At 39.2% G+C, this 14949-nt stretch overlaps 1 protein-coding gene across 2 annotated transcripts in view; it reads left to right on the top strand.

Moving 5' to 3' along the window:
* INO80 (INO80 complex ATPase subunit) overlaps window positions 1-14949 on the top strand; it is a 70701-nt gene that overhangs the window by 46743 nt on the left and 9009 nt on the right. For both annotated transcript variants that reach the window (XM_042791022.1, XM_032990086.2), the window contains exons 27-29: window positions 4256-4383; window positions 9195-9289; window positions 14099-14171. In XM_042791022.1, coding sequence (XP_042646956.1) covers window positions 4256-4383; window positions 9195-9289; window positions 14099-14171 — 296 coding nt within the window. The remainder of the gene's footprint in view (window positions 1-4255; window positions 4384-9194; window positions 9290-14098; window positions 14172-14949) is intronic.

Genomic DNA, 14949 nt, shown 5'->3' with positions numbered 1-14949 from the left:
TAATTAGGTAGAAAGTAGCATTTAAGCTTAAACTTAACTCTAAGAGGAGAGGGCACGTACCACAATGGGACAGCTGTGTTTATACGTGCAGGAGCAGGCACAGTGCATCACAAAGTGACTGATGTGCTGAAGGAGCCATTTACAAGGCTGAAGTCCAGCAAGTGGCAAACGGACAGTAGGTGTGAAGGTCTGTGGTAAATAGGTGGCAAGAAGAAAAGGGGATACCTCTCCCCCCTAACCCTGATCTATCCTCTCCCAGCCTCAGCGTTCCCAGTGCCCTGGCAGCAGGCTCAGCTGCGATCACTGTGGGAATCTCTTGAAGCTTTTCCTGTTCTTTGAAAGAAAAATGGTCCTGGATTAAATGGCAGGAAGTGTCTGAGTCCTTTTAGCATCGATAAAAAGCACCGGCCTCACTGGCTGTTTACTGTGAGAGCCAGCTAGCTCCTCACTGACCCCATTGTGCCGTGCAGACTGTCGGGAGGGGAACCAGGGGTGTCAACTGGAACCCAGACTTTATCTCTCTTTCCTCTGCTTTTTGCATGTCCAGAGGCACTTTTTCTCATTCTCCAGAGAGCGGTGAGCCCAGCTACAGTCATCGGCCAGAGATCCTGACAAGGGTTATTTTGAGTCATAATCATTTATAACTATTCCCCCCAGGCCATAGGATCCCACTGTATCCCCTTGTAGATAATTTGTGTCCAACTCCCTGTGTGGCTGAAGGCAAGGACTTTTTTTTTTTTTTTTTCCAGACTGAAAGCCATACAGTATAGTTTGACAGTTACTTGCTTGTTTATGTCACACAGTACTGAAGAACCCAAAAATTGCATCCTGGGGAGAGTCCTTTGACATGCAGTCCAGGACCTCTATCTCCTGAGTGGCTTAAAATTTTAAAAGTTCCTTTAATGCTATTAAAAAAAAAAAAAAATCTAGAGACATTATCATTGGAAGTTTTCACCAATCATTAAAAATGGAAAATGTAGAATTGCAAATTTTGGAAATTCCATTTAAAAAAGAAGTAAACAGCCTTCTATTTCCCCAAGGTGAAAGGGGAATGAGAAATAGAAGTGAGAGAAACTAGAGGCAGAAGACATCTTTTCTTTTCTTCTCCTTTGAATAATTGTGGTGTTTTCTGAAAACGGTGTGAATAAAGAACATTTTCTGTTACTGCTTTCCAGAATTTGTCCTCTGAAGCACTAGGTGGCAGGCTTTAAGCATGCAAAAATATTTGATCTTGGAAAACACAGTGGTATCAAGACAGCATTCTTAAAGGTGCCAGGTTAAAGTCAAATGGTTTTCTTTTCCAGAGATGATAAATCTTTTTTTTCTTAGTTCTGTTTTGCCTTCCTAAAAAACAAAACAAAACAAAACAAAACAAAACACTTTCTCACCAGTGCAGTCTGCTCTGATGCTGAGATATTGGACAAATTATGAACTGTTAACAGGTTACTAACTTTTCAGACTGTAAGACCATCTGCAATAAGTTCTTTACTTGTAATTTGCATTTCATTGCTATTTAAAAATAGTAATTTACACAGTGGAGACCTAAGGAGCCAGCAGCAAAGGGTGCACATCATTTCCAGTTACCAAAACTTAATTCTACCTATTAATGCCTGTGTGAGAAAAATGGTAGCATTTTGCTTTTTGAAACTTGCTAACATGTTAATCTGAGTAAGTTGAGGTTGACTTCTGAACAGACCCTGTTTGTTCTCTCTGTTTCCTTCCAGTCAGATGACTTCTGGTTAATAAACATATTAGTTTGTTACGTATATCTAGACTCTTCATGTTGCTTCACTCAATTAATTCTGAAATAGCAAGCTTACCAATTAGAATAAAGGCAGAATGTCATGGTTGTATGGACTTAAAGGAAAGAATAACATTTTGTATAAAGAGTAAACATTCCTACTGTGCAGAGTTTTTGACTTACATAGATGTATTTTAAAACCAAATGACCGTAAGTCATTTCCATTTTTACTTAACTGCCAAAGTTCAAAGTTTGGCTTTCCTTAGAAGAATGCATAAAACTATTAACTATTTGTGTGTGATTGAGACTGAGCTCTGTTCTAGGGATGAGTGTGTCATTATCCATTATGTTGCACTTAGAAGAAGTGCCAGCCTGAGCTGTGGTCTTGAGTTTTCCCTGCGGTATCTCCTTGGCTTGGCTCTCTTGTTGATGGATTCCCTAAGGTAGTTGCTAATGATTCAGGCAGTGATGTGGCACTTGCTCCTGGCAAAGCAACAAGGCCACCATCAAAAGGGGAAAGCAAGTTGAGAAAGAGTGACTGGATAGGCAGACAAGCAAGAGGGAGCAGAATTCTCTTGTCTTGGATTCTTAGCTAGTGAATTGCAGGAGTATGGCTTTAAACTTACCAAAGGAGATAGCATTCACATCGTTGGCTTATAGTGTAAATATAGTGGCTAATAATTTTAAGTGATATTGACAACTCAAAATTTTTTGAATTTCAGGAAGCAGGACTGTTGGCTGCTTCTTCTTATGGCCTAATATAGATCCCACTAATTCCAGCATCAAACCCATTTTTTAGATTTAAGCTAAAATATATTTTTGAAAGAGATCTTGATTGACATATTAAAGCGATGAAGAAACCATGTTTCTGGATAAAAGTATTGCTGTCTAGTTTTTCCTCACTATTGGAAGGGTAAGAGGGAAGTGTACCTTGTTTTTACAGTTTTAACAAGTCACTGGATACTGTGCCTTTCTCTACTTGTATGAAGTTGTGTTCTGTTGTTAAAAAAACTTTAACCAAAAGAAGAACGGTGAATAGTGCCAAATGCTCTTTGAAAAATGGAAATGGATCAAATTTCTGAACTCCCTGCAAGTAAAGTTTTTTAACACACTGAAATCTTGGAGATTTTTCCTGAACACTTTCTTTTTACAACCTTTCTGAGAGGTATACTAAACTTAGGCATGTTATTTCAAAATGATCTTTTGAATTAAGTATAGAACAAAAACTATATTCCTGCTTTTCTCATCAAAACCCTGGTTGTATATGTAAAAATCGAACTTAGCCCTCTGTGTCACATCACCACACTTGGGCACTCATGGACTGTTTTGTCTGCTGTAAAATCATTTTAGGAGCACTGTTGTGTGATCTGTACTCTTCTGTTCCACTCGTATGAACTTGGTTTTGGCTATATTAAATGCATGCTGCTCAGATGAATGAATTAATTTTTGTATATACCTTTATTTTAATCAGAATATTGTGCAAGACAGTTAACTGCCTTACAGAAAGCTGGATTTTCTTCAGCCCATCAGTTAATTCATTCTGTGCAGTGAGAAGCCTGCAGAAGTGTTACCTGCTAGACGTTAGAGAATGGTACCTGCTAGACATGTTGAAAATATTTGGATTCTGTACTAGCCTGCACCATCTGCAGTTGTCAACTTTCCGTTTTGGCTGTAAACCTAAATTCAGATATCCCAAAGAATAAAGAATCATCAGTAGCCTTTCCAACAGATAATTTTTTTGGAAGAAAATTTCTCTTCATCCTCTTTCAACAGTAATGTATTGTTTACTGAAGTTTATGTACAGAATGTACAAACAGGAAGATCTCCTTCCTGAAAAATACTTCGTGAGCAGTGCTGAAGTAGAGAGGACATGAAGTATAAAATCTGAAGTGACTTAAAAGATTGCCATCTGGAAATATTTCTTAAACAAAACAAATTAAAAGCCCAAACCCAAAAAGTGGAGGTCAGGGAAGAAAAAGAAAAGTTAAGGCAATGCTGCGAAGAGGCTGTTATTTTACAGTGACCTAGAGAACCGTTACTCACTTTCCATGTTGATGAGGTGTTTGATCTTGATGTTAGATCTGTGGAGGATAAGTCTACAGCTCAGCAGCAGGTAGCAGCAAATGTCCAAAGGGGACAGCGTTTTAATGTGTGAAGTGGAGAAAACTTTCTTCAACTGTCAAGGCAAGTTGTAGTGGTTGATCTGGTCAGGATGAGCCCTTACGCAAGGGGAAATGGCTGTCCAAAAAAGGGCTGAGTCCGTACTCTGAGGAGCTCAGTCTGTGATGAGATTTTGCCAAGTGGATATATTCTCCCATCCCATCAAACAAAAGTTATTGTTAGTGACTATGATTGTAAGTGTTAGCCAGAAGGGATGTTACAGTTTCTTCCATCACAACTTGTTACTTCAGGGATTATAATGCAGAGAAGGGCTAGGAAAACTTAGAATTTAACTTGTTGCATGTATCTGGTTTGGCTTTATTAGTTACCTGCTTTTCTTCCATTTCATTTTAGACAAAGAGAGTCTGATCACTGACAGTGGGAAACTTCATGCTCTTGATCTTCTGTTGACACGGCTGAAATCTCAAGGTCACAGAGTTCTTATCTACTCCCAGATGACGCGGATGATTGACTTACTGGAGGTAGGAGAGCTATAGCTTACAGAAGACAAATTCTGTAGGTGCAGATTTAGCAACAATGTTTTGGGGAAAATACTACAATTTGGATGCAGAAATCCTGACGTAAAAATATTATACTGAAGGATACCCGGTAAGTGCATTAATCTGCAATGTAAGAGCTGCCATACAAAGTTAGACTTCAGGTGCAGCCTGGTGTCATGCTTCCACCAGTCTGCAACAGCAGATGGTATGGGGAAGATGTACGAGAACAGTGGTACTTCACAATTAGTCGCTGTGTCCAGCAGCTTGCAGCTCAAGGGCTTTCTGAGCCAGATGTGCCTTCTGTGTATTCCGCAATCCTAAATGGATTCTTCTTCCATGAAATTGTTCAGTTGCATCTTGAGTCTATGTAACTTTTTGTCATCTGCACTGCCCTGTGGCAAGGGGTTACATGGCTTAATTAGCCTCTTTTGCTGGTTTTGAACAGCTTCCTTCTATTTTCATTTGATGCTCACATGTCCTTTTATTGGAAGGAAGAGGGAGAACAGTGATTAAATGTACATTGTTTGTGTTGCTTGTAATTTCACAGACTTTTACTGTTTCCCTATATCATCTTATTCCTGTGCAGAAGTTTGGTAGACATTCATAATAAGAGGTTCTGTGGCATATATGACAGGAGAGAAATTAGGAATTAAGCAATTACTCGTTACTTAAATACAGTCAGTCTGTCTTAGAATAATAAGAAATAGGTCAGTATTTCATTAGCAACCATGCCACCAAAGAGCTAGTCTGAAGAGACATTAGGAGGAGAGCTATTAATTTGGTTTCCTATTGGTAATACTTACAACAAATAGAAAGAGAAATACTTTTATTTCTCTGGGCTTCGGTTGAAGACAGCAAAGTGTGAGTTTTCAGCTGGATCCGAAAAAAGAATATCATGTGCCACAATGTTTTTGTCCCATGTTAGTGAAGTATTAATAACTTTAATGACTATCTAATTCTGAGTAAGAAGAAAGAGGCTTGATGTATGTTAGTTTCAGAGAGGCAATCCTGATAAAGTTTTCTGACTGTGAATACGTGGTAGGTGAGAAAAATATTTGTATTTGGCAGTATAATTTCAATACTGCTAAAACATCAAGATCCTGCGATCCTTCAGCCATTAGTCCTAGGTGTACATGGGCTCCCTTAGCAGTGACATGGGATACCATCTTCTCCACAGTAACGAGAAGAGAAAAAATGAGACACATGAATCAGTAGCTGCCTAAATCATGAGTCCTCTATAAGCAGGAGTGCATTTTAAGGTCAGCACTTAATAGTTCAGTAACAAAGCACAAGCTGAATTTTGGTTTTGCTGCTGTGAGGAAAAACAGAACTTGCATGGTTATAATTCTGTATTCTGGCTCTTTGCCCAGCATTGCTTTCTGTGCCTCTTTTTGGGAAAAGTTGGACACAGTGCAGGTTTGTTGACACCCTACATTACACCATGAAGCTCATAAAGCGGAGTGTTTAGTGTGTCTGTTTTCTGTTAGCATTCCATTTTAAAGGCTTGGGAGCACACCATTTTGCTATTCCACCCCCTAAACGCTCAACTTTACTTGTTGAGTTTTATTACCCAAACAAGCCACCTACCAAGTCTTCTGTTTTTCCTTCTCTCCACCCATGTAACAGAAGCTGGAGTAAAGCAAGCTAAAAATCAAGCAGTTACTGAGTTTATAAGAAAATCCTTGCAAAAGCTGTATAGCAGTAGATACTGTTTTCCTGACCAGAGATCTCAAAATGCACCCCCTCTGTCTACTTGAGTATGAAAGAGCATAAGATGTCCTATTTCTTTTAACAGTATTTTGACTGTGTCAGTGTAATTTCTACGATATCATACTAACCTAATTATGCAGGGCAGAGAGCACAAAACACATTGTTTACAAAGTTAGAAAACCATGTTTGTTTGATTTAGCCTCAGCTGAAGAACTGCTGCTTAATTCAGCCATTATAAAATGGCAAATAGAAATACAAAGAGGAAAATTATTTTCTTTCAACAGAAGGGGGTAAAGTGTAAGTTCAGTACTGTTATTTCATGCAGATGATTTTAAAATAGTAATATTTGTTTTCTCTCCTCTCTGGAAGACTAGTTGTCCATTATTTCACGTGGAAATCACATTGCATTCATGTGATGAGGGGTCGAATTATATTCTGCATGAAGTCAAATGTCTTAGTTACATTCTACCAAAAGTTTATTAATTTTGTCAAAACATAAGAGTACTCAATGTGGTCTGTGAAATAACGTGAAGGGAAAACATTTTGTAGTTTTTGAGAAAGTACCAGTGTCAAAGCCCAGAAGAGCACTGACTTCTAAGGGCACTGCATTCTTAGCACACTGGAGTCATTGTGTTGTTTGCTTCCTGTATAGGTACTCTGTTGCCAGGGCCACTGTCACTATTTTTCCTAGACTGATACTTTTGGTGGTTTGGTGACCCCTTACATTAAACAATATTGGCAGGTACATTTTTCAAGCAGGTCTAGTATAAGTGTCTCCATGAGATTAAAGCTTCCCGATGAGGCTTCCCCCACCCCATCACTCCTTGTGAGAGCTAGAAAAATGAGCAGTCATGAAGTGCCTTCCACAGCTACAGTAGAAACCAGATATATTACTAATTAAATAGTTTCTTTGACATCAGAATGCTCTCTTGTTTCCTGGTTGGTTTGGGGGGCTTTTGTGTTGCTTGGTGTTTATTGGTTGGTGGGTTTTTGTTGGTGTTTTTTTGTTTTTGTTTTGTTTTTTTTTCCTTGCTAAAAGCATGCCATTTCTGTGCATGATCGAAGCACTCAACTGCTGACAAGTGTAGTATAAGTTGCAATATTGTGGTTTTGTTTTTTTTTTTTCTGAATTGAAAGAATGTACAGTTAATATTTGGAAAAATACTGGATAAAAACAGTTCAGAAAAAAGGGTATTTCATATGAGCACTGTTACACTAATGTGAAGTATTCTTCTTGACCAAAGGAGGGTGGACGGAGGCAGACCAGAACCTGTTAAGCAGGGTTGAATAGATGACTAGCTAACTGCTCATGTACTAAGCTGGTTTGCGGGGCTGGGGGAACAAACTGTGAATGCTATTATTCCAGGTGTAGAATAGCTTATTCCTTTGTAGTTTGTGTCTTAGTGGAAATCTCTACGATCTGGGATAAGGATAAATGGAATGAAAGAAGTTGTTTTCTGTTTGTGCTAAAGTTTGTTTAGAAGATGCTAATGAAAAGATAGTTAATAGGGAGATGAGGTATGACTGAAACAAGATTTTGAAAGGTTGAATCATCATAAAAGCAGATGAAGAAATTGAAGGAAAAAGCCTTTGTGATAATAGAAAAAAGGAGTGATCAGATCTAGAGAAAAGGTTGCATAGTGCCAGATTGACAACTGTATCTCTCTGGTTTTAGCTGGTGACAGAAACCTGTCATAGAAATTGAATAAATCTGTAGTAAATTAGGGCTTGAGTGTCTGTGTGGTAAAGTAGCTGTTCTCTGCTTTAAACTTCTGTTGTACTCAAGAAATGATGCTAGCCATGAGCTCTGTTTTGTATAGGTGGACCAAGATTTTGGCTATTTCCACACTGTTAATTTTATTTACCTATGTTTCTCTTTCATCTGCCACACATTGAAGCTTCTTTCTAGTACAGCAGTCATTTTCCCAGGTTGCTTATAGTATGGCAGCTCTTTCACCTTTTTCGCAGTAGTGAAGTGGAACAAAGAGGAGCGGGAGCCTTGAAGGATAGGTGGAAAGGAGAACGGAGCATGGCACTGTCAGAAGGTTCATTAGAGTGCAAGCATTGCCATGTCTTCTCGCAGCACATCAGTTCTGTATCTGCTGAACGCTGCAGCTTGGAGCAAGATGAATCCAATAGTTCTTGCTGCTAAAGCACCATCTGTTTCCTTTCTGTCTTCATTTGCAGTCACAGCATCTCAAAAAGACACGTGCACCAGTAGGGTTAAATCTAACGCATGGAACTGGTAGGAGTTGCATCTCATCAGCCGAGGATCACATTGTTAAAATATCGGAGGGTATCTTCACAAAGAAACTATGGCTATCTGTATAGCTTGAAGAGCCTTCTAAGTAATTCAGATTTTACTGATAGTTGCACAGGTATCAGAAAATGCTGAGTGCCTTAGAGCATGAAAAATGTCTCTCCTTGGAAAAAGCCTTTGCCTACAGCATTCCTGGTTGTTGCCATTTGATTTGTGTCTCAGGCAGCGGTTTCAGTTCCGCTGCTTGGCATGAGCTGTGGGCTGACAGACCAGTGTAATGTTCAAAATGTTCTTGCATACAGTGAGATTCATGGGCTCTTTACTAGGCGAGATAAAGCCTGGACAGACATCAGTGTACAGTACTGGGGTTTTAAAACTACTAGTCAAATGGTTTAAAATCATCAGGGAGCAGATATAGCTGGTTTGTTAGGAAAGGTTCACTTACACAGTGAAGGCTCAGGATTAAGTAAAGATTTAGACACTGTAAAAACAAACTTCCTATTTTAGTGATTTTATTTACCTGCTTATAGAAAAAGGCACGATACCATAACATTGTGTGTAGTGCAGCAAATGCATCCCCAACCTGAACAGACATTGTAATTTATCTTTTATATGAAATCCAACAACTGACATGATTGAGTAGCTTTAATTTCTGACTTTCTATTATTATAAAGTATTGCTTATAGCATGTTTGTTGATGACATTTAGGGATTTTTTTTTTTTTTTGTAAGTAGAAATTCTGGTTTTATTGCTTTTTCCGGAAGAATCAAGATTGAACGGTTTCAAGAGCAACTTGTATTTTTCTGGTGTGTGTTCTTTGCAGGAATACATGGTTTATAGGAAACATACATACATGAGATTGGATGGTTCTTCAAAGATTTCTGAACGACGGGACATGGTAGCAGATTTTCAGAACAGGTAATTTATTTTACAAGGTGTTTCTGTGCTAAATTTTGTGTACATATTGTTGGTATAACATATAATAGAAATAAATGAAATTTGTACTTAATCACTTAATATTACTTTCCTGATATCAAATGGACCTCATTTATCTGAAACAGTTTCTAGGTCACTTGCTGACTAGGAGTCACTGGTGGTGTTATTAAATGCAGTTGTATTTAGTAATTTGCTATTTGTGAAACAGTATTGGAAGCAATTTTAGTGTACCCACCTAATGTGCTTCTTGCCATTCCAGATATGCTATTGCTTATAAAGAAGCTGAGTAGAAAGACAGCAAATGTTCATTGGTTATTTATTATATGCTCTGACAGTTGACACTGTGAAGATGAGATTGAAAAATCTTGCCTGTGCTGAAGCTTTGAAAGTGACCTAGTTTTCTGCAAAACAAACCATTTAAGCACGTTATATTAAGAAAACTTAAACTAATATACAGGTGATAAAATGGGGGATTTTATTAGATAGTAAGGTATGCTAACTCCTTTCATTTAGTAAAACAAAATGGATTCTTGCAATTTTTACGAGTACATCAGGAAAGAGGAGTAATGTAATCATCTTATTATAAGTTAATATATTTTAGGATACCTTTGTCTCCACTAGGGTGCATTATTTATAATGATTGAATTTATGGTTATTAAGTTTCCTTTTAATCATGAGATATGGCTCAATAGAATGTCACTTTGGTATGGTAGTTCACCGTAAGGTTACCCTTCCTGGCTGTTGATGTGAGCTTGTAAGAAGGTCACTTTTCTTGTTCAGAGGAGGTAGGTTTATAGATTGTTGTTTACTGCAGGGTGGAAGCAGCGTTCTAGACTAGAGAACAGTGCTTGGTTAGTGGTCCCAAGGTATCGTAGCTGAAGGGAGGTGAGGAAGCTGTATACAGCCTTTCAAGCCACTGGTTCATGAGGCTTAAAGACCTGAAGGACTGTGTTGCAGTGATGAGTCTTACAGCAAACTTCTGAGAGTAATAAAACTTGAAAAGAAAGTGTGCCAAGTACGTGAAGTAAATGAGAGGACCATGTAGTACTTTTCTGCCCGTTTCCAGGTGTCAGCACCTTGCAGGTGCTGATGTCCTTCTGGAATCCTGATGCTTCAAGGTCCTTTAAACAAAAGAAGTGAAGAAATTTGGTTTTATTAATGAACAAAATTTGGTTTTATTAATGAATAGAACAACTGAAGAAAAATAATCATTTTGGCAGGAAATCCCTTTGAGATCTAGGTCAGCCAGTCTAAACAAGAATTCCTATTAAAATGTTACTTGAGTTCCTCTTATACATGATTTACTTACGAGAAGTATTTCCAGGGAAAAAAACCTGACTGAGACTAAACTATCCTACAGGATATCCTAGCAGGGTGCTGAAAATATATAGCTATGGAATGATCATCTGTTCCTGTAGTCTGTGGCACTGTCCACTTTCTTCCCTTCCCATATAGCATTCCCAGAAGCATTTCACAGCTGGGTGTTCAGGTGACTGTCTATACGCACATTCCACTATTGTTACAAGAGTGAAAAGATTTCCTGGCTGAGGATTACCTGCGTTGTGAACAGGGACCTGCTGGCTCCTTTGGCTTTGTACCTGCAAGATAAAGTTTAGAGATTGACAGCTTGGCTTCAGGTCCTCCCAGCTGCCCATGGCTCAGGGTGGATTTTTGTACTCTTAGATTTTTGGACTGCCAGAAGCCTTTATAATTTTAGAGTTCTTAGCACTTTTTTTGGTGTGTGTTAATTGATAGTTTTCATAATAATTTCTGTGGTGTATTGGTAACTTCTTTAGAGGAGTCAGGGGGAAATCTTACCTTGGACCAAAATTGGTTCTTTAAGAGTCTGGTTTTTATGATACAGCCTTCCCATGTGCTTGTGAATGTCTTGAGGATTGAGTCCTGAGAAAATAGTTTTGCTTGACCTTCAAGGATACGGATTCCAAAACCCTTAGTTTCTTACATTTGTTTTGTTGTTTTAGCATATGCGTAATAGCCTGCAATACACCCACACTTCCTCCAGGAAGGGCAAGAAAGAACTTTTAGATTTGATGAGTGGACTTTCAAGGACAGAATGCCTACACATAGTTAGTCAAGAAGGAAATGTCTCACGCTGCTCATCCAGCAAGAGTCTCTGGTGCTTAAATTGGTTTTGCACGGGCAGTGTGATACCAAAAGAACATGACAAGGCAGAGTGTCCTCTCTTAAGCAGAGGGCCTTGCTCTGCCACTGTTAAAGTACAGTATGTGACCCTCTTTGTAATCCTTACTGTCACTGTCTGCTTTGTTTGCGTCAAGTTGTTCACAGATCCATATGGTGTTAAAGACTTTTACATACTGCTGATGCCCCAGTGGCACTAGTGAGGTTCACAACCTTAACAGAAATCCTAATTTCACTGTTACCACTTGCCATGGTTGAAAATATTTGACACTGTTACGATTTAGCAGTAATTCAGGTTTTATTAATGGTGTGAGGTGGATCAAAAGGTTGAATTTTAGCAGCATTTAATGATTCACCAATTTATGGATTAGCAAGGTGATTTGATAGAATACATTATAATTAAAACAGCGACTTAATTACAGATTCAAGAATGACAAAGTTCACACTAACTTACTACAAGGTGCCCTAAATCAAAATATATATGTACATATGTATGAACACAAAACATACACGCACAGACAGACAAAAATATTTGGATCTAGTGAAATATATAGATACCCACACTCATGAAGACAAATATACATATTCAATCACGTATGTAGAGAGGTGGATGAAAGAGACTCGTCTATAGTGAAAATCTCCCTCTTCAGTTTGGAGCAAATACTGACAATGCATCAGCATTCCTCAGTGGGCAATAACTGAGCCTCAAGAATTCCAACTTCACCCTGGCCTTTCGTCGGCTTTGGGCAGACGGTCTTCAAACCTTGAGGATTCTGTGCCTGAGAGACATCCCAGCTCAGGGGAGATGCTGGTCACAGCCCACTGCCACCCAGGAAAGCTCAAAGGGTCTTGCTTAGGGTCGTTATTTATAGGGTTCGAGATAAAGGACTTTTGTCAGATACTTTTCCACTTCAGCTCAACTTGGCTTACAGAATATTCTTATACTTTCTACCAGTTGCACAGGCCCAGAACTTGCTAGATCTTGAAGATCTGGTATCGCCCGCTTTGGGCCACGACCCAGGTGTAGATGTACTGAGCTGTCAGGAGGTGATTGACTGTCATTACGGTTCCCAGGCAGTATGGGATGGGGCAGGAGCCAGAGGTGCCAAGGGGGTGCCTCAACACTCTGCTTCACTGCCTTTCCCAATTCATCTCGGGTTGGCCTGTGGCCCAGGGAAGGGGATGGGGGGGAAATTGTACCAAGCAGCCCAAGAGAGAGGGAGAGTTGCACCACCACACCACTTGAGTTTTCATCAGTACTTGGTCATCCTGCATATAAACCTGTCTCCTTTGTCTTCTGCGCGTGCGGTGTTAGAACTGCCATTGAATCTCAACAAACGCCCCTTTTGTCTGACTCCTCACGTGGTAACTACAGCTTAATGCACTGTTACAGGTACTTGTCTAGTGTGCCCCACCCTCATCAGTTATGTAAAGGATTATTAGGTTTAGAGGATTATTCCCAGCCAGGTATTGAGATGCCTGGTGTCTGCATTAGCAGCCAGCATCCCTAAATCTGGTGCCAGCAACTCTAACCCTTGGGACTAGTATGACTGTATTAGGGTCTGTGGATCTCCCAGGAAGGTGTTCAGAGATGGCTCCTCCTGGAGTGTGCTGTGGAATGATGGTCGGTATTCTACCAGGGCCTTCTGTCTGGAGGGCCATGTTTACCAAAGGCAACTGGTTTGTCATCTACTTCCATGCTGTCTGAGGAATCCTGAGGAATGTAAATCTGATACAGTTAGAGCAAACTGAAACTGCTCCAAGGTGGGAAGGACGGCGTGTGTGGGGTAATAATGGCGTCCACTTACAGACAGTGTGTTTCAAAGAACTTAAGTTGGAGTGAAATGAGTGACTCCTGCTTTTGTGCAGTATCTGATCATTAGTACTGTCTACATAGTCATCCTTGAAACATTTTACGGTCAATCACAACTGAATTATATTACTACCTTGAGATGAATCAATTTATCCTCATTTTACAGATAAGAAAAGTGGACAACAGAGATTAGAACTTTAAATTTGAATCAGCAATGCAGTTAGGACTAGAGTTGAGAAATTCTTAGACTGAAGGACTTCTATTCATGCCAGTGGACCCTTGTCCTTTTTCTCATGTACCTCTATATTTGGCCAGCTTGCCTTTATACTAAGATTATTCCTCTCCCCACCCCTCCCCCCGATTTGTTTGTTCTGTTCAAAAGAACAAATTTAGAACAAAACTTGCATCTACTGTTTCAACATTTATTTTTCTTTCTTTATCAATTGAGCATTGTTAAGGAAAGATTTTTTTTTAACATCAATCAGTTCTGTGAAACAAAAAATTGTTCTTTGTCCATATGAAATCTTAATTTCCAATGAGGGCAGGATAAGCAAGCCCTGGCTTGTTTTGATAGAGATTAATAAGCTGCTATTGCAAACTGAATGTTTGTGTGTTCTCACAGACCTGATTTGTAGATTAGCTTCTGTCACTCACTCATATGTCTTATTTCTTGGCCATGAACAGCACAAAATGTTCCGAAGGGTTCAAGTAATAGAAATAGCCCTGATCACTTTATATGGGTCAAAAAAATTACTTCTGTGATTATTTCTTGTTCATCGTGCACAAAATAAGGGTTTTTAAATCTTTTTCATCTACAGGAATGATATTTTTGTGTTCCTGTTAAGCACGAGAGCTGGAGGCTTGGGCATTAACCTTACAGCTGCAGATACGGTAGGTGAAGTTTGGTAAAGTAATACAGAACAAAAAATCAGCTTACTGATACTTAGTTTCCAGTATAAATATTTATTTACTTTTCCTGTTTCATATGCCTCCAACCACCGTTTCTCCCAGGCTGCTCATCTTCTGCCTCCCGGCCTCATGACCTGTGTAGGAAAATTGGTCTTTCTGTGTGAAAGTTGGCATTCTTTTAGCCATGCTGATCAATATTTTTTAGTACTGCCATTCACATAATGAAATTTAATGACCTTGTTTCCTTTGCTCATACTTACTGTATATTGTTATCAAGATGATAAAGTTGTAGAAAAAGGGACACTTGGTATACAGTTTTTGGTTGCAGTTGGAAATATTTCCCTTCTCCCCACATACTTTAGTACCAGAGTCTAGCAAGGAGTTGCATGACTGAAGGGGTCAACAGATGCAAATGATGCTTTCATACATTGAATGCTGTTTTATTTATGACTCTCTGCTCTTAAGGCTCAGTTGCAGAGGAACCAGGAGAGCAGGCACCTTTTTTCTGTGAAGAGAAGAATGAATCAATGCCTCTAAAAGTACAAAGTCATTTGTAGTTAAATAACAGCTAGTCAGGAAGGATAAATTGCTTCCCCCCTGCTCATACAAGATGCAGAGGCATACTGATTCAAGTGAACTGCGAAGATTTGCACTCTGGAGGAGCTGCCACTAAATCACTAGGGAAGGAATACTGACCTGCATGAACCATTTATCTCTTCAGTAAAGAGCTATTCTTGTGCTTCTAACCAAATACCTTGTG

The sequence above is a fragment of the Tyto alba genome, unplaced genomic scaffold, assembly GCF_018691265.1.
Source record: "Tyto alba isolate M040663 unplaced genomic scaffold, T.alba_DEE_v4.0 Super-Scaffold_18, whole genome shotgun sequence".
NCBI classification, from domain to species: Eukaryota; Metazoa; Chordata; class Aves; order Strigiformes; family Tytonidae; genus Tyto; species Tyto alba.
Note: the sequence above shows the minus strand (reverse complement) of the source record. Positions and strands in the feature narration are given on the sequence as shown.